This window comes from Onychostoma macrolepis, chromosome 23, assembly GCF_012432095.1.
Source record: "Onychostoma macrolepis isolate SWU-2019 chromosome 23, ASM1243209v1, whole genome shotgun sequence".
NCBI classification, from domain to species: Eukaryota; Metazoa; Chordata; class Actinopteri; order Cypriniformes; family Cyprinidae; genus Onychostoma; species Onychostoma macrolepis.
In genome coordinates, this window is record NC_081177.1 from 14,876,582 (window position 1) to 14,903,786 (window position 27,205).

General features: G+C 36.5%; 1 protein-coding gene across 2 annotated transcripts; it reads right to left on the bottom strand.

The window, feature by feature from the left end:
* Window positions 1-1,081: 1,081 nt before the first annotated feature.
* Window positions 1,082-26,007, bottom strand: erbb3b (erb-b2 receptor tyrosine kinase 3b). 2 transcript variants are annotated; one of them, XM_058764155.1, is made up of 29 exons: window positions 25,543-26,007; window positions 17,960-18,111; window positions 17,698-17,878; window positions 16,723-16,848; window positions 16,037-16,099; window positions 14,847-14,965; window positions 14,564-14,705; window positions 13,101-13,214; window positions 12,853-12,970; window positions 12,502-12,575; window positions 12,292-12,382; window positions 9,786-9,794; window positions 9,246-9,442; window positions 8,993-9,125; window positions 8,818-8,911; window positions 7,637-7,794; window positions 7,467-7,520; window positions 7,228-7,369; window positions 5,999-6,118; window positions 5,797-5,895; window positions 5,531-5,716; window positions 5,288-5,443; window positions 4,572-4,647; window positions 4,351-4,497; window positions 4,151-4,248; window positions 3,881-4,063; window positions 3,436-3,501; window positions 2,353-2,593; window positions 1,082-2,263 (listed from the first exon to the last, which is right to left on the bottom strand). In XM_058764155.1, the coding sequence occupies exons 1-29, from the start codon at window positions 25,619-25,621 to the stop codon at window positions 1,458-1,460; spliced, it is 4,224 nt and encodes a 1,407-aa protein (XP_058620138.1). In that variant the 5' UTR covers window positions 25,622-26,007; the 3' UTR covers window positions 1,082-1,457. The 2 variants fall into 2 exon arrangements, with proteins under 2 accessions (XP_058620138.1, XP_058620139.1); XM_058764156.1 differs by lacking the exon at window positions 9,786-9,794.
* Window positions 26,008-27,205: the final 1,198 nt, after the last annotated feature.

The window sequence follows — 27,205 nt, forward strand, 5'->3', positions numbered from 1 at the left end:
GTCAGAGTGTTTTATGTACAAACAAAGCATATTAGGATAACTCTTTAACATCTTACATTTCTTTCTTTTTTTGTTAAAGTTTATTTTTAGGTTTTATTGTTTGAAACTTTTATTCTCTGAATAATTTCAATATTTATTGTGTATCACACACACACACAATGTTATATTGTTTCAATTTCAGCCAATGTGTGAAGATAATAAATAAAAAATCATAGCAAATTATCATCATAGCAAATATTTTTATTCAGTTTATGCAACTTCCTTTCCAACCAATCTGTATTTTTTATTTTTTTTTAAACTGGAATACAAATGAACTCTTAAAAGTATTATTTTATTGCCTTCATCAGATTTTGTGTTGTCTCTATCCTCAAATGCATGGGATTTGTTTGAAATTACAATTACAATAGTTCACATTTTAAATGTGCCATCTGTTGTCATTTTCAAGCACCTTTGTTGAGTTTATCGTGGTTCATGAAACAACAGATCTGCTGTTTATCAGACTTGTGAGTACGTTCATTTTATTACTGATGTGAAGAAATCTAATTGTGAAGAAATGTAATTGAGTTTGACTGGCTTCAGATTACCGAACTGAATCAAAACACTGGTGGTTAAAGTAAATCCTATGGTCATGTTCGACTTGAAATTAATCAAATCTAGTAGTTTGTGAAAGCTGACATGTGAAGATTATAAATTGTGTTGATAATTGGTAGGCTATTTTATATAATTTAAATGAAACCTGGTAAACGCCTAAGATGTAAAGCATTAACAACAAAACAATATTTTTTATTTCAGACAAACCATAATCTAAATTCAGTTTTTAAATCATTATTTTCTAACTCTGCTGTTTACCTGTAAATAACAGTAATAAAATATGCAAAAATCTAACTCACAACTGACTTAGTTCAATCTTTATATTTCTTTTATATATATATATATATATATATATATATATATATATATATAAAATTTTTTTTTTTCATTTTTAAATAAAATATTTTCATTATAATGACCTGCTCTAGATTGACAAATATTGGTGACAACTAAATATTTTCATATAATAGTAATTAAATATGGGAGACAATAAACTTGAAAGATTACTTTTACTGACAGAGAAAAATCAATATACAATAATTGTTTTGTTTGTTTAGAAAAAAACAAAAAAAAAACTTGTTCCTCATTGAGTACACAAAAATCATCGTCTTAAAAAATAAACATTAATCTATACAAAACCACAGGAGTTGCACATCAGAGACACACAAGTGGAGGTAGGCCAATCTTCAACAAGACAAGTGATTTTATACTATAATAAAGTATAATATTTTGTTGGCACCTTAGCATAAATTTATATGTTCAAATACTGAACACATGGTAGATATACGTCCTTAGAAACTGTCAGTCCATTCTGTTTCCACCACTGATCCATCACATTATTTATGTTAGTCAGTTGAAGTCAGTAATTATGTGCAAACGGCATCCTGCTTGTGGAACAGTCTGCTGTGCCAGTAGTCCGGGTTGTCAAATGAAGTGTTTTGCGCCTCCACTCCAGCACACACTTTTATGTAGGATCTGAGACCAGTCTTTTGTGGCTCCTCTCCTACAACGGGTCTTCCCTTTACAGGAAAGTTCTGATAATCAACCTGATCTCTGTCCTCAGAGCCAGTTCTCCCAGAAGCCTCCATGTCCACATATTCACTGCGCCGTGTTGTGAGATCAGAATCCTCGCTCTCCTTATGTCTTGCACTTACGTTTTGGTAAATCGCTTCTCTGCTGTCACTCTCCACTTCATCTGGACTTCTCGGGGAACTGTTTTGCTGGTTTATGTCTGTACGTATGTCCATGTATTCATACTCGACCACCGCTTCTTGTGGTTGTGGCTCTGTGGGTGGCTCTTCCTCTTCAGGGCTGCTCTCAGACTTGTTCTCGTCAGTAGTACATGTTTCTGTTCCAACCAGACTGTATTCACAAGCAGCCGCAGCAGACTCCACACTGTCCCCGTCAGGCGGACTAGTACCCTTATCTGACTGTTCGGTTTGTGTTGAGTCAGTGTCTCTCTTCTGTGGTAAAATGCTGCATGTGTAGGGAGAAGCAGGGGAGGATGGGTTGCACAGTGCTGAAGAACCATCAGTGCTGTCTGTGGGTGAAGTAGAAAGCCGAGGGGGCTGTTTGATCATTAGCTCGTACTCTTGTACATCTGTTTTTGGTGGTGGAAGAGCACTCTTTGAGTTTCTGGATGTCCTACCATGCGGAACAGTGCTTCTGGAACCTAAATGAGAAGATATGTCTTATAAAAATGGCACACAGTTGAGTCCCAATAATGACTAAACATAAACTGCGAGTGCAGTATTGGTTTACCTCTTTCTGTGGGCAACACGTATCCATAATGGTCCTCGTCTACACCTTCCAGACCTGAAGAAAACGGATCTGAGGCCACAGACACGCCGGTGGACATGTAGGCGCTGTCCATACGGCTGCGGCCTCTGCGCAGACTACCTGTTTGAGAAGCCATTTCAATGTCCACCATGGTTCCTCTGCCCTCTGAGCACTCTGACTCTGTCCTCACCGAGCCCGACTTTTTCCTCCTCTGGGCTCTCATCTGTGTAGGAACAATACAAATAGATTGCTTCATATTTGTATATATACATATAGTACAGTACGGTATGCAATTACGTTGTGGTGCTCTTGTGAATGGAAGAGAAGAAATTGCTGAATAAAGTTGTTATTTTTGTTTTCTTTGTGCAAAAAAAAAAAAAAAGCATTCTCGTAGATTCATAACATGACAGTTGAACCACTGATGCCACATGGACTATATTAACGATGTTCTTACTACCTTTCAGGGCCTTGAACGTGTCAGTTGCTTTTGAAATCATATTTCTTTATATTTTCTCTCAGTAACTATTGGTATATTAGACTTCTGGAGTCACAAAATTAATTATTAGTTAAGTAATGTTATATATCAATAAAAACAAGCAGCTTTGTCATTATTATAATTCCCGGAAATTCTGAATATTTGAATATTGTGTGGGTGCTTTGAATCAAAAAGGTTGAAACCATTGATTAATGCAAAAGTTGTTTTGCTCAAGTATGGTAATATAATATGTAATAAATCAAAAAATATTTCATGATATACAGTAAGTAATAAAAAGCCTATTATTTAATGTTGCTTTCACTTACACAGTATAAATGAGTCTTTAAACATAAAAATATATAGCTGACTTTAGATTTTATGAAAGGGGTTTCTTGCAAGAAGATTATATATGGGGGTCCTTGGCACCAGAAATTTTGAAACCCCATGATCTAATGCATGTTCATACTGTGATATAATAAAAAAAAGTTCATTTGAGCTGAAAGCTTGAAGTTATACAGTATATATATATATATATATATATATATATAACTGAAGTCAAGACAACATGATAAGTTGATATGAAAGCTGACCTGTCTATGGTCTTCCCCTGGGGTCATGGGGAGATAGCCTATCGGTGTTGTGTGTTCTGTGGTGCCCTGAAAAGAGAGAGAATTTTTTTTTTCAATTAAATGCTGTTCTTTTGAACTTTGTAGTCATCAAAGAACCCTGAAAGAAATCAGCATATTAGAATGATTTCTGAAGGATCATGTGACTCTGAAGATGATGGATAATGACTGGTGAAAATTAAGCTTAGCAATCACAGGAATAAATTACATTTTAAAATAGAATAAAATAAACATGTATTTTAAATTGTAATAATATTTCATAATACTACTGTTTTTACTGTATTTTTTACTGCATCAAAGCCTTGGTAAGTATCTGCTGGTAAGATACATTTAAAAAAAATCTCCCTGAACCCAAACTTAGTGTAAACATGAAAAAAATGTTTGTTGAAGTGTATTGCAGACATCTCACCTTGTAGGAGGACATACGGAGGCGAGAATGACTTCTAGTTGGTGACAGCTGGAGGGGAGGAGTAGCAAACCCATCCTGCAATACCTCATCATCATCATCATCCTCCTCCACGTTTCCCTCTAAATGAGAGCTTTTAACATATCGTTGGTGGCTTTCATCTGCACCAGCGCAATTCTGAGGCGGCTACATTATGACACAGAAATCAATGTTAAAAGCAATCACAAACCTGCTTCCTGGTGAACATTTCCAAATACAATCTTGATTTCTTACTTTCACCACAAGGTATCGTGGTGGATCCCTTGCCATTCTCGTAAATTCACTGGCGAGCTCTTTAAATGTAGGCCTTACATTCTCATCAATCATCCAGCCTGAGGATAGAGGGGTTCAAATGTGTTTAGAAAGATGTTCTGTGCCCTAAGAGCACTTAAAATCATTAAATGTTTCCCAAATGTGTCTAGCATCTGCCTTACACTTGACCATGACCATGTAGACATCTATGGTGCAGATCTGTGGTTGAGCCAGTCGCTCTCCTTTCTCCAGTAGACCTGGCACATCATGAGGATGCATGGATGCATATGGCTCGGCTCCGTATGACATCATCTCCCATACAGTCACCCCTGGAATAAGCCGGAAGAACTTCAAACAACTAAACAAAATCAAACACCTGATATTCAACAGCACCGAGGCTCACCGTAGCTCCACACATCACTCTGATGAGTGTATCTTCTGAAGAGGATGCTTTCTAATGCCATCCATTTTATTGGCATCTGAAAAAAAAAGAAAAAATTTTCATAAAAATAACAAATTATCACCCCCTTCACTATATGGTGTGGGTAAAGATATTATATATGTGAGTATATATATTGTATTAACATTTTATATTAATTTCATATATTTGTTTTAAAATATATTTTTTAAAGAAATACTTTCTTTCAGCAAGAATGCACTAAATTGATTAAAAGTGATAGTAAAGACTTTTACCATGTTACAAAAATATTCTATTTCTAAATAAATGCTGTTTCTTTGCATTTTCTAAAACAAAATCAAAGAATCCTGAAAAAAAGTGTCATGGTTTCCACAAAAATATTAGGGAGCAGAACTGTTTTCAACATTGAAATTCAGCATAATAGAATGATTTCTGAAGGATCATCATGTGATGCTGAAAACTGGAGAAATGGCTGCTGAAAATTCAGCTTTGCATTTTAAAATATATATTAAAATTTAAAAAACTTAAAATTTTGTATAAATTGTTATAATGTTACTTATGTAATAATATTACTTATGAACTGTTTTTAAATGCATAAATGCAGCCTTGGTGAGCATAAGGGACTTCTTAAAACATACCAAGCCCAAACTCAATGGTAGTGTATATCTCATATTTCAGGAGAAGTTTAATCTGTAAATTACCTTGTGTTCACTGTACACATATTTCTTATCATCTGGATACAGCAGGTCTACCACCCCAAAGTCTGAGATCTGTACTATGTAGTCACTCTTGAGCAGCACGTTGCGTGCAGCGAGGTTCCTATGGGCTATGCAGTGCTCCTCAAGATAATACATTCCCTAAAGATACATACAGATGTTGTGTATAAACATTATGCACCGATAAGTTTTGTGTTACAAACTATTTCTCATCTTCAGTCATCTCACCTTTGCAATCTGCACACACCAGTTGAGCAGACGCTGGGGATCCAGGCTGTCTTTGTGTTGGCGAAGGTGTTGCAGTAAGGATCCGTGAGGACTGAGCTGGGTGACCAGCTGCAGACTTGTTCCCGGACAGATCCCAAGGAGACGCACTATATACGGGTGATCCAGGCTTCCCATCGCAAGCATGTGCTGTGGACAGGTGAAAAATAAATATGAAAGCATGAAGCAACATATGTATGAATGTACATTATTGCAAGCTATTGTCTCACATCGGTAATCTCTGTGAAGGTCTGCAGGCCACTGCGGTCTTGGATGGTTTTTATAGCCACAGGGATTTTTACAGAGTCTCCATCAGGAATCCAAAAGCCCTGAGGATAAAGTCACTTAAGCTTAATCACAGTTCAGAGAACAGGTAACTCAGTTCAAGATTGAACTGAGCAAAAGCAAACTTAATGTGTGAGTCATTCCAACCTTATTCACAGTGCCAAAGACTCCGTAGCCCAGAAGTTTGCCCTTTCGCAGCTCTTGTGGTTTTAGGGTGCGAGCATGCACTTTTGTCCCCTTCTCTCCTGGATCCAGCGGCTCCATGCTCTGTGTGAGGACAGGAGGAAATATGCATCATATCATTTTGATGACCAAGGAAGTGCAGTGGCCTTCAGCGGTTTTTAGACACTATGGTGCAGAGTATCACAAATACTTTCTGAAGGCGATGTTTATTCAGTTACTCAATATTAATACAATACAATATTAAGCTAGACTAGCTTTGCTGAGTGTACAAAAGTTTGGGGTCTTTAAGATTTTGTTCACGCTTTTTGAAAGTCTCTCATGCTCACCAAGGCTACATTTATTTGATTAATAATACAATACAAACAGTAATATTGCAAAATATTATTACAACTAAATGTTTTGTATTTGAATAGATTTTTAAATAAAATGTATTCCTGTGATGGCAAAGCCAAACTTTCAACCATTACTTCAGTCTTCAGTGTCACGCGATCCTTCAGAAATCATTGTAATGTGAAGATTTGTTGTACAAGAAACATTTTATGATCAATGTTGAAATCAGTTATGCTGCTTAATATTTTTATGAAAACCTTGATTTATGTACTACATTGTCTTCAGGATTTATTGACAAATAGAAAGTTCAAAAGAACAGAATTTATTTGAAACAACAGCAATTACTTTTTACTTATTTACTATTACTTTACAGTCACTTTTGATCAATTGAATATGTTCTTCTTAATAAAAGTATTGGTAAAATTTACAATAAGCTCTCATTTGTTAACAATGGTTAATGCATTAACTAACAAGCTCTAACAATGAACTATGAATTTTACAGCATTTATTAACCTTTGTTACTGATCATTTATAATAATGCTCAAGTTCATGTTAGTTCACAGGATGTTAACCAATCTAACAGAGACAACTTTTGATTTCAGTTAATGTATTAGTAAATGTAAGAACTTAACATTAACTAAGATTAATAAATGCTGTAGAAGTATTAATCATTTGTAGTTCCTGTTTACTAATGAGGTTAACAAATGAAAACGTATTGTAAAAGGTTATAAAGATGTGTATTTATTTTAAAATATATATTTTTTCTGAGCTATTATATAGATTGTAAAGATATATTTTATTACTTTCGATTACTTTCATGTAGGTTAAGTAAAGTGCTTTGTATTTAAGACAAAATGGCTCACCTCACCACTCTCCAGGTACCTTCTCAGTGCTCTTTTGCGGCGGATGGCCAGGCCTCTGTGATACAGCAAACCAAGCACAAACAGTGCCAGGAGCACGATGATACCAGCAAACACAGCAACTGCTATACCTGCGATCTGAGAACTAAGAGGAAGGTGTTTGGTTAAGGAAGGCATAATTAATGTTTATATCTGGCAACGGTTGTACTTTCTGATTGTATCCAGAAGAGGGCGCTACCAACCTGTTCACAAGTCTGTCGAGCTCTATACAGTTTGTGAGTGCAGGGCCTGTGCATCTGGTGAGGGGACAACATAAACACAAATTCAATTTTTCATTTCATCCACAGTGTCCTCAGAATGAACAATTGGAACTGACATCTGTAGAGCACATTCGTTTTAGCGAATGACTTACCCTCTTGTGCAGTTGAGGTGACAGGGCTTACAATGACCTACTGCATTTGGATATTTAAAAATGGTCTGACCCTTTTCCCCATTCACTCCATTAGGACAAGCAGAAACACAGTGAGGGCCATCCATCAGGTTCGAACATGCTACACACTGATCAGCACCCTGAAACACAAAAAAAGAAAGGCCAACTTATATAAGTTATTTATTAGTAGAACAAATATTCCTGTCACTAAGCACCTGTGCTAAAACAAACAGTTTGCATGAATTTCTTTTATTAAGTCACTGTTAAAAGTGATGTATTGCACAATGAACAGTTCTGAATCAAAGAGCCTGCAAAGCCTGTCTGGCAGGTTACTGTAATCAACCGAACATGCAGACACTACACAGAGAGCGCGTGGGTTGGAATATTTTAGCGTAAAATAGTTTTGTTCACATCATTATCATAACACCCTCTAGCACTATCATATACAGTGAGAAAGATGTGAGAGGTTGATTAAAAATGTGTCAAATAGGCCCTGGTAAAAACAAAGACTTGGACATCATAAAGTTTAAGAAAACAAATCACATGAACAGCAGATCTAAGCCGGGAAAAATCTGAGCTATTTTCCTATGTTCTCTAAGCGGGGGAAAATCTAACTAGAAGAGGATACGCAGACTGTGTTATTTTATAGACTACAACCGCTACGATATGACTTGTGCACAGGAACAGAAACTTGTATCTGAACGTTTAAGCTTTTAATAGAGTTGCTTCATGCCTAAAATGGATTTACAGACTGATAGATGAAATCTATAAAGATGAGAGAGGGAGAAAGCTATGGGGCCCCAAATGTGGATGAAATGATCAGAATCAATTATCAAAATTGATATATAAACAAATGAGTCACAATTTCTAAATTTAATTTAATCTACACATTTGGACCAGTGTTATTTTAGTATTATTTATATACTATTAATGTGTTAAATATAGTAATATTTTGAATTGGTTTTTATTTTTATATTTTTCATTTTAATTTTATTTTTTAGTTATTTTGCTATTCAGTTTATTAAGCTTTATTTTTATTTCAGTTTTACTGCAACAAAAATTGTTGTCTAATATTGATATATTATTTCAGTTTTATTTAATTGAATCAAATTAACAACAAGCAAAATTAATGAAATAAAAGGCAAAATAAAAGTGTTGCATACTTTTCCTTTGCATGTTTGTTTTCCATTTTGGGGTAAACACTCAGGGTGACAAGCAAGGCACTCTCCATTCAGTCCTGCAAACTCCCGTGGCTCTCTGTGGACACACACAGACCTTCAGACACTGTCCCAAATTTCAATAAATTAAACTTACAATAAATCTAACAAGCATACTGACCCAGAGTACAGGTTGCAGTGGGATACACAGGTGCCATGCCGACTGTGGTTCCTGCACGACAAACACTGCTCAGGCCCCGGGCCCCAACATCCTGCGTCTGAGCATAGTGGGTCACACACATGGCCCTCTTCCTCTGTTTACATGAACACAGACATGCAAAACAAAGGACTGTTTGTGTACGAGTTAACGATGGACAACAAAATAATAACATACATATGTGAAAAAAGTAGTATGCATTCTTAACTTAACTTACCACATTTGATCTGGAGTTTGTTGTCCTTGATGTCATTATCACGGTTACTGGTGACAATCTGGGTCCAGTTAACGGTGTGATGATAACACAAGTTTTTATTCTGAGTGATGTACACACTGCCATCGCTGATCTCACGCAAGGAACGGAGTCCTAGAGACGTGAGGGAGGGAATCTTCATCACCAACAAAGAGAAGGGCCTAATGGAGGGGATGAAATTAATGAGAAATTGGAGCAAACAAGGGAGAACGAACGAAGGAAGGGACAGATCCACAGTGATATCCCTGGAGAACTTGTATATAAGCACCCATGCTAGATTATAAAACGAAAGCAGATGAACCATTCATGACCCTGAATATGTGTTCATACATGCCCCTCTAATCCTTATGGAAACATTTCACAACCCATCAGGAATATTGTCGTCATTACTTGGAACCCACAGCAGTAAAAAGACAATGTTTGTGCATTGAGAGATTGAGAGAGAGCAGTACAGAAATACCGGTTTTCAGACAGTTAGTTTTGCGGTTTGCAGGGAGTACATACCTCTTGCGGCTGTGGGACAGACATAAGCACATGTGTAGAATGAAGGGAGTAACATACAAAACACAGGGAACACACACACATACACACACAAACAAACAAAAAAAAAAAACAATAGTGAGACGCACACAATGTTAAACACTGCAGGATTAAAAAGCATTAAAACACTTAGTGGAGAGACAAACATTAAAGATTAAATAAACATGGGATGTGACTGGGATAAAACACACAAAATAATGACTGATGTGCAGCTGCATGCACACACACACACACACGCACGCACGCACGCACACACACACACACACACACACACACACACACACACACACACACACAGGGTCCAACATTACAGTGACAACCAATGAATGATATTAAAATCGAAAAAGAATACTGAAAACTAAAATCAATCTTTTTACATGCTTCAAGTAATTTTAGGCATCAAAATTATAATTTACATTATGAAAAATGGATATTCATTTTGAGACTGATTGACTTTGAGAAAAATGTACTTTAAGTGAGCATTCGATAGTGGTAAAAGGAGTGTTTACAATTAGCAAATGAGTGTAAACAATTAGATGTTCAAGATTGTCTGATATATACAGTGCCGTTTAAAAGTTTAGGATGAGTACGTTTTTTTTAAAGAAATTAAAAGAAACTTCATCAAGGATGTATTAAATTGATCAAAAAATGTATCAAGTGACAGTAAAGACACTTACGTTTCAAGATTTACAAGATTCCTATTTCAATAAATGCTATTCTGAACTTTCAAATAAAAAATCTTGAAAAAAAAACTTAGTTTCCACAAAAATATTAAGCAGAACTATTTTCAACAATTGCATAGAAATAATTCTTGAGCAGAAAATCAGCATATTAGAATAATTTCTGAAGGATCGTGTGACACTGAAGACTGCAGTAATGGTGCTGAAAATCAGCTTTGCACCACAGGAATAAATTACATTTTAAAATAAATTAAAATATAAACAGAATATAAATATAAGATATTTCACAATATTACTGTTTTAACCGTATTTTTATCAAATATGCAGTCTTGGTGAGCATAAGACACTTCTTTCAAATACATTTTAAAAAGCTGACCAAAAAACGTTATGTGCATCAATATTGAACAATACAAGTTTAAAAAAAAAAAAAGAACAATATAACAATATATAATATAGAACAATGGAACAAATATAGAACAATATATAAAAAGTTTGGAATTACAATAATGCAGTACAGTGAGGAAAAAAAACTAAATTTGTAGATTTTGTAGTTTGCCCACTGACAAAGAAATAATCAGTCTATAATTTTAATGGTAGTTTTATTTGAACAGTGAGAGACAGAATAACAACAAAAAAGAGAGACTGGCCACTCCAGGACCTTAATGTCTTGCCCTGGCTGGCTTCAATGCCCTGGCCCTGACTGTAAATGGCCCCGTCCATCGTCCCTTTGATGCGGTGCAGTTGTCCTGTCCTCTTAGCAGAAAAACACCCCCAAAGCATAATGTTTCCACCTCCATGTTTGACGGTGGGGATGGTGTTCTTGGGGTCAGAGGCAGCATTCCTCCTCCTCCAAACACGCCGAGTTGAGCTGATGCCAAAGAGCTGGATTTTGGTCTCATCTGACCACAACACTTTCACCCAGTTCTCCTCTGAATCATTGGCATACTTCAGACGGGTCTGTACATGTGCTTTCTTGAGCAGGGGGACCTTGCGGGCGCTGCAGGATTTCAGTCCTTCACAGCGTAGTGTGTTACCAGTTGTTTTCTTGGTGACTATGGTCCCAGCTGCCTTGAGATCATTGACAAGATCCTCCCGTGTAGTTCTGGGCTGATTCCTCACCGTTCTCGTGATCACTGAAACTCCACGAGGTGAGATCTTGCATGGAGCCCCAGACCGAGGGAGATTGACACCAACTGTTGTCACCTTCTCACCAAGCTGCTTGGCGATGGTCTTGTAGCCCATTCCAGCCTTGTGTAGGTCTACAATCTTGTCCCTGACATCCTTGGACAGCTCTTTGGTGTTGGCCATGGTGGAGAGTTTGGAATCTGATTGATTGATTGTTTCTGTGGACAGGTGTCTTTTATACAGGTAACAAAACTGAGATTAGGAGCAGTCCCTTTAAGAGAGCACTCCTAATCTCGGCTCCTCACCTGTATAAAGACACCTGGGAGCCAGAAATCTTGCTGATTGATAGGGGATCAAATACTTATTTCACTCATTAAAATGTAAATCAATTTATAACTTTTTTGAAATGTGTTTTTCTGGATTTTTTTGTTGTTATTCTGTCTCTCACTGTTCAAATAAACATACCATTTCTTTGTCAGTGGGCAAACGTACAAAATCAGCAGGGGATCAAATAAGTTTTTTTCCCCACTGTATATACATTTTCATGGCCAGTATAATTCACCCATGTAAATTTGTATGTGTGGCAAAAAGTTAATATTGGACCCTGCGAACACACATAAATCACAAACTCTCTCACACACGCACCTACACACTCTCAGTCTTACTTGAGTAGAGATCTTCCTTGAATGGTAGTGAGACTGGAGAAAACAGACAGATCGCTGAGTTCATCAGGCCAAGACTGAATGTTCAAAATTCCTACAAATCACACACACACCGTTGAGTCACAACATGACGCGGAATGACGTGACAAAAACTACAGCAACAAGAACACAAACAGAGAGCAATCAGTTCAAGCCTAAAATAAAGTAGCATACCAGTAATTTCTCTGACAGTGTTAAACACTTTGAGTTTTTCAGGCTCCAGAGGTGGTATGTTATGATAGACGTCTCTGCAGAATAAGAACAGTGTGGATATTAGCATAAACAATTTCAGTAATGGACTCCCCGTGGCCGCTCATCAATCAGCTCTGTTTATTCATCAGTTAATAATATGTGAAATGAATCTAAGCTGAGAAATAGCCTGTGAATCATATGTAAAGGCCTAATTAAAGCTTTCGATGACATTACAGGGCAAAGGTCTGGAATATAGTACAGACTGTTTATGACACAATGTTGTTCAGGGCTGAAAGAGCTTATTAAAGGAGTGTGTTTATGTGTGTGTCTTACCCTTTGATACCTAAGATTAGAAAATGTAGACTTCCTTGGATCTTGGTACAGTTGATAAAGCTGTCTATGTTACTAGAGTCCACAGTCTGTCTATGACTGGCTCCCGTTCCCTCACATACTATACAGAGAAAGAGAAAAGAATCTGAGGGGTCACATGACACCAAATGAATTGTATCTTATTCAAGACTCATAAGCATACACTGCACTCAGTTGCTGTGGTCCAGTAAATTAAATAATGGACACTTTACCTTTGGGGCACAGGCCAATGCAAGCTTCACACTGCTTAATGCCATTTTTCTTTTTTTCTCTTTTACCAGGAGGGCAACTGCTCACACATGCACTGCCATCCACAATAAAGTGACCTAAAAAAAAAGAGGATAAGTGCATCCATTCTACATACACTCTTAAAAATAAAGGTGCTTCATGATGCCATAGAAGAACCTTTGTCTAAATGGTTCCATAAAAAACCTTTAACATCTGAAGAACCTTTATGTTTCACAAAAGGTTCTTTGTGGCAAAAGAAGTTGCTTCAGATTATAAAGAGGTAAGAAAGACAGAATGGTTTGACTGAATGGTTCTTTGTGGAACCAAAAATGGTTCTTCTGTGGCATCACTGTGAAGAACCTTTTGAAGCGCCTTTAAATAGTGTACCGCACTCTTTAATAAGTGTCTTATAAAATTCTCTTTTTTCTTTAATGTGCTTTGTAAACTACCATTATAATAGCATCATATACAAACACAGTCCTCAAACAAGAGCCCCCTGCCATGAAAGTACATTTTGCTTCATTTCTATTAAAAACCTTTTAAAAATGTACATATACATAAAATTTCTATAAATAAAAAAACATGTAAATTATAAAAAAAATTTTTTTTACATTTTCAGAAGGAATTATTTTATTTTTTGAAGGAATAATTTTGTGGTTATTTGTTTTTTTTGCCACTGTGTAATTTTTGATGGTAAGTGACCATGATCTGATTTGTCCATGTTGCTTAAGTCAGATAAAAAAATAATTAAAATGTCTATAAATTAAAAATAATTAAAATTATAAACCATATGTATTTTTAATTTAATTTAATTTAAGAATATTTATTTTTTCTGTGACTTTCTGAATATGCTTTTAATAGGAAGTTAAAGTCCATTTTCTTTAGCATACCTTTGGTATCTCTGATTTGATGTTGCTCAAGACTAGCAATCATTCATTGTGGCTTAAAACCATGTATTATGTTGAAATTCCTAAAAATGGCACCAGCAATTTCTCCTGTGTTTTATTTACTCTGCTACGCCAACGCAGGTGGTGTTTGGTGAGTGTTAATTGTGGACTCTCCAGCCACAAATTTAATCAAAAAGAACAACACAGGGAGTGGTGTGGCACCATTCAAATCTGGCGTTTGTTTAAACTTGTGTCATGTTTACCAAGTTGTTCATGGTCTTCCATGGAAACGTCAATGCAATTCTGATGCACTGTCAATGAGGCATATCATCCAAATCTTTCACTGAATGTTCCCCGAATTCATTCACAGTTCATTTAAAATAATTTACTAACCTATACATCATTTCCTGCAGGTTTCAAACCAGCTATCTTTAAATTACAATCCTAGATCTTTATCGACCAAGCCACCATTTCCTCAGAAACGGGTTATTTATTTTCCGGCTCATGCTTCAGTAAAACTCTGCTCTGTGGTAAACTGAGTATAGTGGCTTGTAACTCACCAGGACATTTGGGTACGCAGATGGAACCGTACTGATACATGGCTTCAGAGTTGGGCTCCAGCTGAAAGGTCTGTCGGTTGTACACCAGGGGCCAAGGGCAGTGAGGGACGCAGGCGCCTGAGTGATTGACATGTCGACAGGCCTGTTGGGAGAGTATCAGAGTCAAAAGCCTGAGAAAAGTTTGTTATAAAGCTTTGTTTTGTTTTCATTGTATTTGCCTCTTACAATAGATGTGGCAGATCTTGAGCAATTAGAGTATAATGGCAATGGTGCTAGTACTCACAAAGCAGTCTGTGTCTCTTGGTCCAATGCAGCCTCCAGCACACTCTGTGTGGCAGCACTCATTAGGGTTGGTCCCAAAACAGTGGCCATGACACTGAGGCGCACACACTGTTTTTGTCACTGAAATACACACAGACAAAACACCTTAGTATTGTTTTGTGTAACAGTAGGACAGTTCATAGGCACAGAATGGCTGAGCACCCACAGGAAAAAATCAAGATTTTCTCTATTTACCATTATATTGGCAAAACAAATTTGACAAACTATTCAGAGCATATTTGTGCTTGCGCTCTGGAGAGTGTCAAAAGCTTTCTACACTGAAGAAAATAATACTAAATTTCTTTTAGGTAAATGGTTGCAAACAATTTGTTTCAGCTACATTTAAAAAAAATATAGGTTTATTTATTGCTGAGTTTTGCAAGCTTGCGAACCCTCTTATTATAACAAAACTTCATGATATTCAAGATGAGGGACAGCTTTTTAGGTTATACATAAATCCATTCAGAATTTGTATAAAACTTTAGTTTTTTCGGCCACATACAGTACACACTGCAAAGTTTCGAGAATGACATTGCATATTTATGCGGGATTCAAACTTGAATGAGCAATGGACGGGACAAAAATATACATTAACGTTTATGTGCATTGAGGCTAGAGTACACACTAGTATCTGAAGCACACTCAGTATTTAATTTAAACTGTGTTTGAGCAGTTTTCATTATTAGTAGTTCATATTTGGGCGATCGCATGGAGTTTTATGTGGTAGTAAGCTATGCTTCAAAGTTGGAAAAATGAGCAATATATTTGTTAATTTCCTCCTTCTCTACAGAGAAAACATAAATGCACACGGGCTTCATTGAATACTCCTTGCATCTGTTGATTTCATCTTTTGTGTGAATTATTTGGTTTTATTTAGTGCGAAACTCTGGTTTCAACAGTTCTGATAAGTAATAAACAACCTGATATATGGCTGGCCAAAGTTAACTTTATTTTAATTAAAAAACAAAACTTTATTCACCAACACAAACATAAATCGGCGCCTATGGGACAGTTATTAAATAATAAAAACTGTGCAAAGTATCACACAAGATACACTATAATTCAAAAGTTTGGGGTCAGTAAGAGTTTTCTTTTTGTTTTTTAAATTGGAGAATTTTGAAAGAAACTGAAAACTGAATCTCAGTTACTCACATTTCTGGCACTGATCTTTACGTGGACCCCAGCAGAACTCTCCGCATGCAGAATCACAGGATCCTATGAAACACACAGGGAGGTCAATGATCTAAATAAATGAAATCACAGGGATAATTTTCTCAAAAATGAACATTTTGTCATCAGTACCAGAGCCTCATTTGGTTCTGCCCCCGTACTGTCCCATTTTATCTCATTTTGTGCTTTTGTTTCAAAACAATTTTTAAACTTTGACATCATTGGCATTTAACACCACTGTTCTTCACAAAAAAAAAAAAAAAAAAGATTTGGTCAGCAGCAATTGCCTCGTGGGCAGCGCGGCGACATATAGCGCCATTGGGCATCCCAAGTTTGAGTCCTGGCTTGCGCCAAAAAAAAAGTCAAAAAAAAAAACAGATTTGACAAGGCATCAGAAAGCCTTTTGAGCTACTTGTATGGCACTCTTTTGTCTATCAAATCATCATCTACTTTCCATACATGGTAAGTAACAGCTCAGATGTTCTACCTCACACCTCCTATTGTGTTTTACACAAGAAAGACAACAATACGAGGATGGCATGACATGGGGGTGAGTAAATGACAAAAAACGTTTTCTGGACATGATTATCAAAAATATAATTGAGTGACACACACCTATCTCACACTCTCAGTCAATAACCACCCAATCAAGGTGTGAATGCACAAACCTCTTCCTCCGTTGTTCTGGATCTGGATGCGAGCATCACTGTCTCTGACAATGTCCCGCCAGTTGATCCATGGAGCATAACTGAGATTCCTGTTATGGACAATCTGTACTCCTCCTTCCAAGATCTCTGCAGACCCAATGAAGGAAGTCTGATTCATTTAAGTCAGAACATGTGATGTATAGAAGTGAAACAAACATCTGTTTGCAGTATTGTCTATTAACTGTACTGTATTAAGTGTGAAGAGTTATTTTAAGTTTCATTTTACTGTCAAGACAGAATTAAAGAGGGGTTGTTCTAATTCTTGTAAAGATCTGCAGAAAAAGTAAGATAATGCTTGCTCAGCTAACACAGAAAATATGTGTCCCTTTCTAACATCTCAGATGAGTCTGAACAAGTCAACTGATGTGACCTACAAAACACACAGACACACTACTGCCAAGCTCAAGCTCTTTTGAGGGCCTGTCTGTATAGTATTCTACTCTATTGAGTGACATGGGTGTGCCAGTGCTACACTATGCAAATATGCCAGATTCCTAAATACACCTACACTTTTCCTCAAATCTCTGATGTCAAATCAAGCTGTCACATTCTTTTGTCTTGAGAGGGTAGCTTTACAAGACATGGGTCATAAATGCTCCACAGAAAGGAATGATCTGAGGAAGCATTTATGATCCAAGTGATAAAAACTCTCTTCCACATTGTAAAAATGACTATTGGATTACGTCTAAAGAAAATACACTTCATTCTTTGAACAAAAAAAAAAAATCATGTTTAATTCAATCCGTTACTTGTTTCTTTGTTATTATTTGCTAAATTTACTAGCAATTGTTTAAAAATGGTTTCACCAATTTTTTCCAGTGTTTAAATTTGAGGTTTTGTCTTATAACTAGTATAGCAGGTACATTTTGTTTCTGTTTCTGCAGTGGCACGTTTCATGTTCAATTCGGACAAATTACTAATTTCTGGACATCTCACCTGTGAGGTTGGTGAGGCCCAGATCTTCCAGGCCACTGAGACTCTCAAAATTATGGAAGACAGAAAGGGACCATTCCTTCTCATACAGGCTGCTACCACGAATCACTCTTAGTTGGTCCAGCGGCAACCTGCTGAACTGGTTCATAGCAATGAGGATGTAGCCTGTGACCTCTCGGATACTCTGAAAGAGAAGCATAAGATAAGAATTTTATCTTATGGCCAAATCAACCATTATATATGTGTAAAAAAAATATTCTCTTACTCCAAGAAAGGAGAAGTCGAGGTCACTCTCCATCTGTGTGATCTCAAGGTTGCCCATGACGATCTCACATCCGGTGTAGCGCTCCTTGAGGTTGTTGTAGTGTTGTGCAGGTGTGCCTGTGGAGCTCAGAGCATTCTTGGTGCCCGTGCAAACTGGTGGCAAAAGAAATTAATTAGATCTAACTATGCTGTATATGAGTTTGTGGATCATTTGAATAGCAATTTACTTTCACAACTCATATTGTCTTTTTTTTAAGAAATAATACTTTGATTCAGCTAGGATGCACTGGGATAATTCACCCAAAAATGAAAATGACCCCATGATTTGGCCTTAAAAATTTTAAACCCCATTCACCACAGAGCCAGGACATTTTTAATATAACTCTGATTGTATTCGTCATATACACCTAGGATGGCCTGAGGGTGAGTAAATCATGGGGTCATTTTCATTTTTGGGTGAATCATCTCTTTAAGTTGATTAAAAGTGACAGTAAAGATATTTCTATATTATAAAAGATTTCTACGTTCTATGCTGTTCTTTTGAACTTTCGATTCATAAAAAAAAAATACTGAAACAAACGTATCACAGTTTCCACAGAATATTAAGCAGCACATCAGATTTCAACATTGATAACAATAAATAAAAAAATGTTGGAAATCAGCATATTAGAATGATTTCTGAAGGATCATGTGACACTGAAGACTGGAATAATTGCTGCTGAAAATTCAGCTTTGCCATCACAGGAATAAAATTTTAAAATGTATTCAAATAGAAAAAGTTATTTTAAATTGTAATAATATTTCACAATATTTAGATATTGATATTTCACTGTATTTTTGATCAAATAAATGCAGCCTTGGTCAGTATAAGAGACTTCCTTCAAAAACATTTAAAAATCTTACCAACCACAAAATTCTGATCAGTGTATTTACAGTGTATTACAGAGAATAATTTCAGCCTTTCAAGTTCAAGTGTATTACTGTACGTGCATTTTCCATTTACAAACCAACAGGCGAATAAATTGTTCTATAGTAATCAACGTATGCTATCCTTAGACACATTAAGTAGTAAATAACCAAGAATACGTCTTTGTGATCACCCATTTAAATGTATAGGCTGAAAACCTCTTGTAAATAACTCAAATGTATGAGACAAGATGCAGAAGAAACCTCTGTACACAAATATAGCTCTTTTGAAGTGGCCACTTCCACACAAGGCGTCTACTCACAGCGCACACAAAGACTTCATGCAGTGGCCACAACACAAGGTCATTAACATAATGAGGGTAAGGTCAGAGGTCACCAAGAAGCTGCAGGTCAGCATGTAGAACAAGACAACTGAAAGTCCCCAAACAGACTTAAAAAGAGAAGAAAATAATAGTGGGAAACAGCTTCAGACAGAGATGGAATCCAGGGTTATTGGCCCGAGGTGACAGAGAGACATGACAACTGTTAGAAAAGTCATTCTCTTGCTCTCTCTCCCTTCACCCCACCCATAAAATACACAAGGTCTCCATGACTCTTAAGCCACAACTCTTGAGTGTACTGCGGTGCATCTGACAACAGATGCAACAGATGTGAACAGATTTGAAATTCTGGTCTTGTAAGATATGATGATAAACTAATCTTGGCTATGTTCTAGTCTCAGCAAGAATATTCCAGAAAATCTGATGTTTATCTGCTTACCCCCAGGGCATCCAAGATGTAGGTGACTTTGTTTCTTCAGTAGAACACAAACAAAGATTTTTAACTCAAACCGTTGCAGTCTGTCAGTCCTATAATGCCCTGAGCACGTGCACGACATCCGGTGCATGACGTCTGTATGTGCTCTGGTGTAGTTAAGCGATGTCTCCACTTCTGTTGGCATCTCATAACACTTACTACAAGAATACCACTACTTTTGAAGAGATCTCTGTCTCTCTGAGGCTTGAAGATGTGCTGCTGCTGCGGCTGCTTTCTCCATCTCTCCGAGTTCTTTCTCTGAGTATTCTGGTTCAAATAAAAACGGTTGGGCAAAAAATTCCACGTTGTCTGATGATACATCAAAATCGATGACCTGTACTTCTAAATATCTTTAGATCTTCGCAGTGGCAGGGAACACTTCCACAATCTGAGTGACGTATACGCGCGACAGATCACTTCCGGCGCTTGCGTAAACTTACGCCAGAGCACATACAGACGTTACGCACCGGATGCCGTGCACGCGCTCAGGGCAGTTGCACATAGTGGTGTATTAGAGGTAAAAAATTATAAAAATACTGTTCAGTTTCAGACCTCAATGTATCCTCACGAGCCGCAGGGTTTAATTTGGTTTTGTCTGTGTATGTTTTTTTGTCTCTCAAAGCCGTGGAGCCCATTGACTGTCATTATATGACTGACAGACTGCAACGGTTTGAGTTAAAAATCTTCGTTTGTGTTCTACTGAAGAAACAAAGTCACCTACATCTTGGATGCCCTGGGGGTAAGCAGATACACATAAAATTTTCATTTTTGGGTGAACTATCCCTTTAAAGGCGGATTCTGATTAGCTGTCAATGCTTTTATCATTCATCAGCAAAAAAAATCAAAAGTGATTCTAATGACATCGTTCCTCTGTGATGTTACCAGCTGTGGTGTGGCCTTAACCACTGTCATAGAATTAGACTTGGAATGATTATTAAAACTTTTTAGTTATAGTTATATTACAGTTGTCGTCTTTGGTGTGAACGGATATTAACAGTTTAATGTTATAAGAGCGTTTTCCTAATAACGTTAAATGAAGACAACATTGCTTTTGAATGTTTGGAGAAGGTTTAAAACATCCAGTTTTTTTATGTTTTAATAACTTTTTTTGTTATTAAATACAAATATTCTGAAAAACGTAAAGTTTGTAGTGTTATTAAAGCACCTGAATTCACAAACTCTCCTGTGAAAATCTTATGTGAGCTGCATTTACTGTTGAGTTTTGCTCTAAAAAGGCAAAACAAACCAACCTGAGAAAATGGCATCAAAGTTTTTTGATTGAATTTACATTGATTTGATATCAGTTTCTACAACGTGTTTTCACGGAATCTGAATCAAAGCTGTCCATCACAACACAGATCACAGAGACTTAATTTTGACAAAATCTGAACTGCATTTTGCCTTTGTAGAGCAGTTTTGCAAATCTGCCCTAAGAGGTGGGACGAGCCAGCCACAAATATGTCAATGGGGCGTGAGTATAACTTGGAATATTCCTTTAAGAACATAGAAAGACTTGAAAATTACATTGTAAAACAAACACAGCAAGTCCTAGCTGGTGAACCTGCGTACGTTCGCATTCAATAAACCCATCCATCAAAGCGTCACTATAAAATATTAATTGTGTGCAAAGAACACTCAGGAAGAACAAAAAAAACAACAAAAAAAAATCTGTTGGGAGCTGAAAAATGCTGGAGTCAGTTTTTTTTTTTTCAGCCGTATTTTGCAAGGGGTTAATGCTCAGCTGCATGTCTGGGGCCTAAGGCTGTATCTGGCTATGAGATCTAGAGAGGCATTATTAATGAACAAAGCACAGTATTGTCACTTAGCTATAAATGTGTGGCTCTGTTAATGTGTAGCTGTGATTGACAGTGGTTCTATGTGTGTGTGCGTGCAGGGCTGAGATCATGCAACCAGACAATAGGATGAGTGTGAGCATAGTACTCTATCAAGAGGAGGGGGAGTCCGGAGAGGGGGACATAAGGACATAATCTAAGAGTGGTCGCTGTCCTCTATAACGCTCTATTCTATATGTTACTGCATCCACAAATGTGTACAACCACACCACTGAGCGACTTTACAACTGCAGCAGTTAAATGCACTCGCCTGCCCTTCTTAAAGTCTCAGGAATGAGGCTGGAGGGGACGAGTTATAGTAGCATGTGTTCTGGGAATGCATAAAAGGAAGTGCTGTCATATAGGTTTCTGTTGCACATCTGCACTATTCTGCATGCAAATTCTGCATGTTTGTCTTAGATAAAAGAGCAAATTCACAACGAATGTACTTTGTAAACATCTTAAATGGTGTTATATCTCTAAATGTGGACTGTTATTTATAGTTTCAGCAATATAAGCTCAAGTGTTTTTATCATATCAGTTTAATCTTGTACAATTTATTGGGACCATATTGGTTATCGAACAATAAAGGTGACTTTTGATTGGTAGCAGTTGATACTGAATATTTATTGACCAATATTAGACATTTAATTGTAGATTCTCTTTTCTGCATGTTCTTAAATTTTAGATGACTTCTGCTATTTTTAAGTGCTATCTTAACTCACATAATGCATTCCAAAAATCTGCATACTGTACAATTTTTTCATTTCTGGGTCATGTGCATAATAATTTTTTAACAAAACAACATCAAAAAATTAATGTTACTCTGAAATTTTTTTTTACGTTCAAATATGTTCTCCTTCAGATAAAAAAAGATTCATTTTTCATGCTGCAATGGTTCATCAATAATCATGTATATGTATGTTTACCAACAAATTTCAGTCACAAATGTGTGTGCAAAATATTGGAAAAAGCCTAAATACTCAAGATGTAAAAAAACAAAACTCTTTTCTTCTCTTTCTCTCTATATTTTTTTTAATCTAATAATAATAATAATAATAATAATAATAATTAAATGTGCACTTTCACTATGGTTATGGACCATTTGTAAAGTTTGGTTCCTTTTCTAAAAGCCATGCATTTTTAAAAATCTCTTCCAGGTCAAAAAAGACTCAACTGCATTACAACAACATTACAGCAGAAATGTAACTCTTTGAGAGCACTTTTTCATAAAGAGTTTTTTTTTTTTTTAAAGACTTTCCACTTCTTTTTTGTCATTACATTCTTGAGAAGATCTCAAAATCAATAGTTATCCGTATTTCATACTGTAAAATATAATATTGTGGTGCCTAAATTCTCTTAAGCATCACAACATGGATTAAATTATTTTTTAAACAAATCAGTAGAGGTTTTTAATGTTTACCTGCCACAGCATTGAATAATTATTGTACTGGCCAGAATTTTATTCAGTGCATCCCTATTATCTATCCAATATGATGAAATGAAATCTGAAAAACACCCTTATACAAAAGGCTAAGCAGACATGCACGTGCCAAGGTGTACACACCCACATGACTTACATACATATTTGCTATTACATCAGGTATTGTCTAGATAGCATATGCATGTTCACACACACACACATGATGTCTGGATGCTAATAATGTATGGAGCTCTGTTCATTCACACAAGTAATCTTAAGTCAACAGCACCACAGATAGAGAGCAGAGGCCTCTATGGAACATACAATAGAATCCAGCAGTGCACAATGATTATAGCTGAATGAGCATTAACAGCTTAGAGTCAGGGCGGGGACTGAGCATGTATGACAGGCAGAACAAGAGACAAAAAAGGGTGAATGGAAGAATCCATGAGGGAAAGCAAAGATTGATTAGCAGACACATGGAGAAAGACATGAAAATAGTACTAGTGTCAAACTGAAATAAGAGCCGGCATGAGACAAAAAAGACAATCTCCAAAACACACATCCACACCTATTCACGTCAACTTCTGCAAGTACAGACTGCTCCGAATCAGAGGCCATTAGCTTTGGCGGTTAGTGGGACGTATGCATAGTTTCTGTCTTAAATGAACGCATTGGACTTTTAAATGATGCATTGGACTTTTAAAACAATGAGGCTGCGCCTATATACACACAGGATCTTAATATTTGATATTGCACCATCAGCAGAGCTTTTATTGGGTCTGTGCAGATGTTAACCATTCAAAATCTTCCCAGTCTTCTTCTCACCGGAAGGAAAGAGTGATTACATTATTAACTTAGTCCAGGCCTTCCTATCAAACCTCTTGTATGCTGAAAAGAGGCTGAACTTTGGAGCCATGGTTGTAAAGGAGTTATTAAAGAGCAGTTTATGATACGGCACTATAGTCCCACACCTTATTCTGTCGAGTTCAATGACGTAATGTGATTGGCGGCAAAAGTAAAAGAATGGGATTGGCCATCACTGGAATCATAGTTCTTAAAGCTAATGTTCTGTGGAAAAAGAGCTGCTGAGGGAAAAAGAGCTCTTTGCCCTGAAGCTGTTTAAATAGAAGCTGGTTTAATTATTTCAAGAGTGTCAATATATCAAGTCAACATGACTCACAAAAGCTTGCTGTAAAGGCACAGAAGCCATTCCCTTAATTAATGTACAAGCATGCATTTTCTTCTTCTTCTTCTTCTTCTTATTACTTAGTTCACAAAAGCTTGCTGTAAAGGCACAGAAGCCATTCCCTTAATTAATGTACAAGCATGCATTTTCTTCTTCTTATTATTATTATTACTTAGTTCACAATAGCTTGCTGTAAAGGCACAGAAGCCATTCCCTTAATTAATGTTTAAGCTCATCCCACTCACACACGCGTCTCTAATCATTCATACACCCTTGCTAATTCTCAATTAAGTTCTGAACACTTTTAAAATAAAAGTTCTTTATTGCCAGTGATGGTTTCAGAAAAGAAAAACCTTTAACATCCATGGATGCTTTACTTTACACAAAAGGTACTTTTTAAATGGAAAAAAGTTTTGGATCATTTAAAAAGCCTATTTTAAAAAGTGTAGGGTCAGTTGTGGTCAGGTGATTCTAGAAAGTTCAAGTGTGTTTTTGACATATGTGACCCTGGACCACAAAACCAGTCATAAAGGTCCATTTAGATTTATACATCACCTGAAAGCTGAATAAATAAGCTTTCAATTGATGTATGGTTTGTTAGGATAAGACAATATTTGGCTGAGATGCAACTGTTTGAATATCTGGAATCTGAGGGTGCAAAACTGCCTTTAAAGTTGTCCAAATGAAGTTCTTATCAATGCATATTACTAATCAAAAATTAGGTTTTGATTACGGTGAGAAATTTACAAAATATCTTCATGGAACATGATCTTTTCTTAATATCCTAATGATTTTTGGCATAAAAGAAAAATCGATAATTTTGACCCATGTAATGTATTGTTGGCTATTGTTATAAATATACCCGTGCTACTTGAGAGGTTTTGTGGTCCAGAGTCACAAATCAAGAAGTGACAGCAGTGTGTCATGCAAACCATAATAGGCCTAGGTTAATATCTACATGAGTTTTAAGGACTACACAGTGCTATTAAAATGCATCTGCCCACCACAGGACTATTTAAATAAGCTGCAAAAACGTGATTTCAAACATGTGACCGACCATAGCACCTGCTATGTATATCTTTATACAGATAATAGGCTATAGCTAGTAATTTAGGCTATACGTAAACATAAAAAGTTAATGTTTATGTTATTGGTCAACCATACCCAGGTACAGATTCTATCCTATTAACTAGTTTACAGGTGGAACAACTCATTAAATTTAATTAGGTGGAAAGGAGCTAAACCCAGGGGGTATTAAGGGGCATAAACCATGAAGGAAATCAAATAACCCGTTCATTTTTAAACTTACATGATGAATTGTTAGTCGAGACAACGGTAATTCTCATATAGGACGTGCTTCTTATAACGCCATTAACAATAATACATATAATTTAAACAAAATTCAAATACTTTTATACCTTCTTGTGTTTGTGAAGTTACAGGCTGAGGTGCACAGAGAAACATGAGCGCGCTGAGCGCGAGCACCTGCTGTCTCATCTCGTCTCGTGAGTGAAGGATCGCCTCGAGTCCTCAGACATACCGCGGAAACACAGATACCAAGCGCGATCCCTTTCCTGTGGATGATATTCCGGTGGGGGAAAAAAAAGGTTTTTGCTAAAATAAAATATCCATGAAATTCTTCTATAAATTTTCCTCAGATGCTCTTCCTGTTGAATAATCCCTGTTCCCTGTCAAATAATCCGCGGTGTGTGTATGATCAAAAAGTTCCGCTTTGCGGTAGCACATTTCCCATTGGATTTTCCCACTTAGTCAACGGACAATAAACTATTTACTAGGCTAAAACGAGATTAGGAGAGTGAGAAGGAAAGTTGAAGGTATGACGCAGGCTCACCACTCCCTCAGTGTACACTTCTGATGTTCACATTTGGATTGGCTCGATATTTACCAATCACTGCATGAACACTGCGCTTCTCCACCCTTCAGAAACTGGAGCAACAGCCTGTGACTCACAAACTGATGGGCGACTCTTCATCAAGTGATGAGCTGTAATTACAAGTGCACCTTTGAATAGCTACTTGCCGTCTTGAGGGAAAGAAAAAAAACTTTAGAGTATGTTGAAATCAAATCCTGGAATAAACAATTTCTAGCTACATCTTGGTTAAAATGTGATTTAGTTGGCTGTGCGAGATGGTAATAAACCACAGACTTGCAGGCAGTTACATTGATTGTTTGTGAATAGAAATGCTTAAATACTGACCAGTTTTGATAATGATTAATAAATATTAGGAGGAGGCTGATATGTAAATACTTATCGACTAATACATTTTTTTTTTTTTTTTTTCATTTAGTGAAAAGTGTGCTGAAAGTAGGGTGGATTAGTGTAATGTGGGACACTTATTGCAATTTTGACTTGTGTATCATATATGAAGCCAAAACAATAAATCAAAATTTTATACCATTTCGAAATCCCCAAGATGTTTCCTAACTAAATCAGAAGAAATTTTTCATTTCAGATATTCTACTTAAAGGGGAAATTGCACACATTTTAGCGCTCCTTATGCCAAATCGTTTAAGAATTTGTGGATTTTCTAATGTAGGACAGTACAACCCGATCTCATGAAAGTGCGTATAGTACGCCAAATAAAAACGAAAACTCGTGGTATTGATACGCAAAAATGGATTCTGGCGTGTCTATGCTAAGTGATGGGTAGGATTAGGGTTGTGGTGTAGATGCGTATCATATGCACGCGAAAACTGCGTATTATATGCACGCCAAAAACGCGCGTAGCATATAAACGCCAAAGTCCATTTTTGCGCATCAATACCATTTTTCGTTTTTTTTTTGGCGTAATATTTGTACGTATTTTCATGAGACAGTACGTGCTCAAATCTGGGACGCTATGTTTTGTGTTAGAAATAGTTAAATTTTTACAAAGCAAACTTCATATTTAAAACTCCTGGTTAAATGTGTATAACCATGTTTTCTGAATTAATTTAGTAGGCCTACGGTGTGTTTGCTGTCTTCATCAGTTTGTCAGTTAAAAAATTAGTAGCCTATATGTTCATATGTGGAATGTTAAATACAACTATATAACACAAAAATCTTATATTATTTAAAGG

What these genes read in the sequence shown, in the direction of transcription:
- erbb3b (XM_058764155.1), bottom strand. Translation starts at nt 25,621, where the DNA reads ATGAGACAGCAGGTGCTCGCGCTCAGCGCGCTCATGTTTCTCTGTGCA. An exon ending in CTGCGTACCCAAATGTCCTG is followed by an intron (nt 13,215 to 14,563) that starts GTGAGTTACAAG and finishes CTTTTTTTTTAG; the next exon opens with GTCACTTTATTGTGGATGGC. An exon ending in GAGTGATGTGTGGAGCTACG is followed by an intron (nt 4,498 to 4,571) that starts GTGAGCCTCGGT and finishes GGCTTATTCCAG; the next exon opens with GGGTGACTGTATGGGAGATG.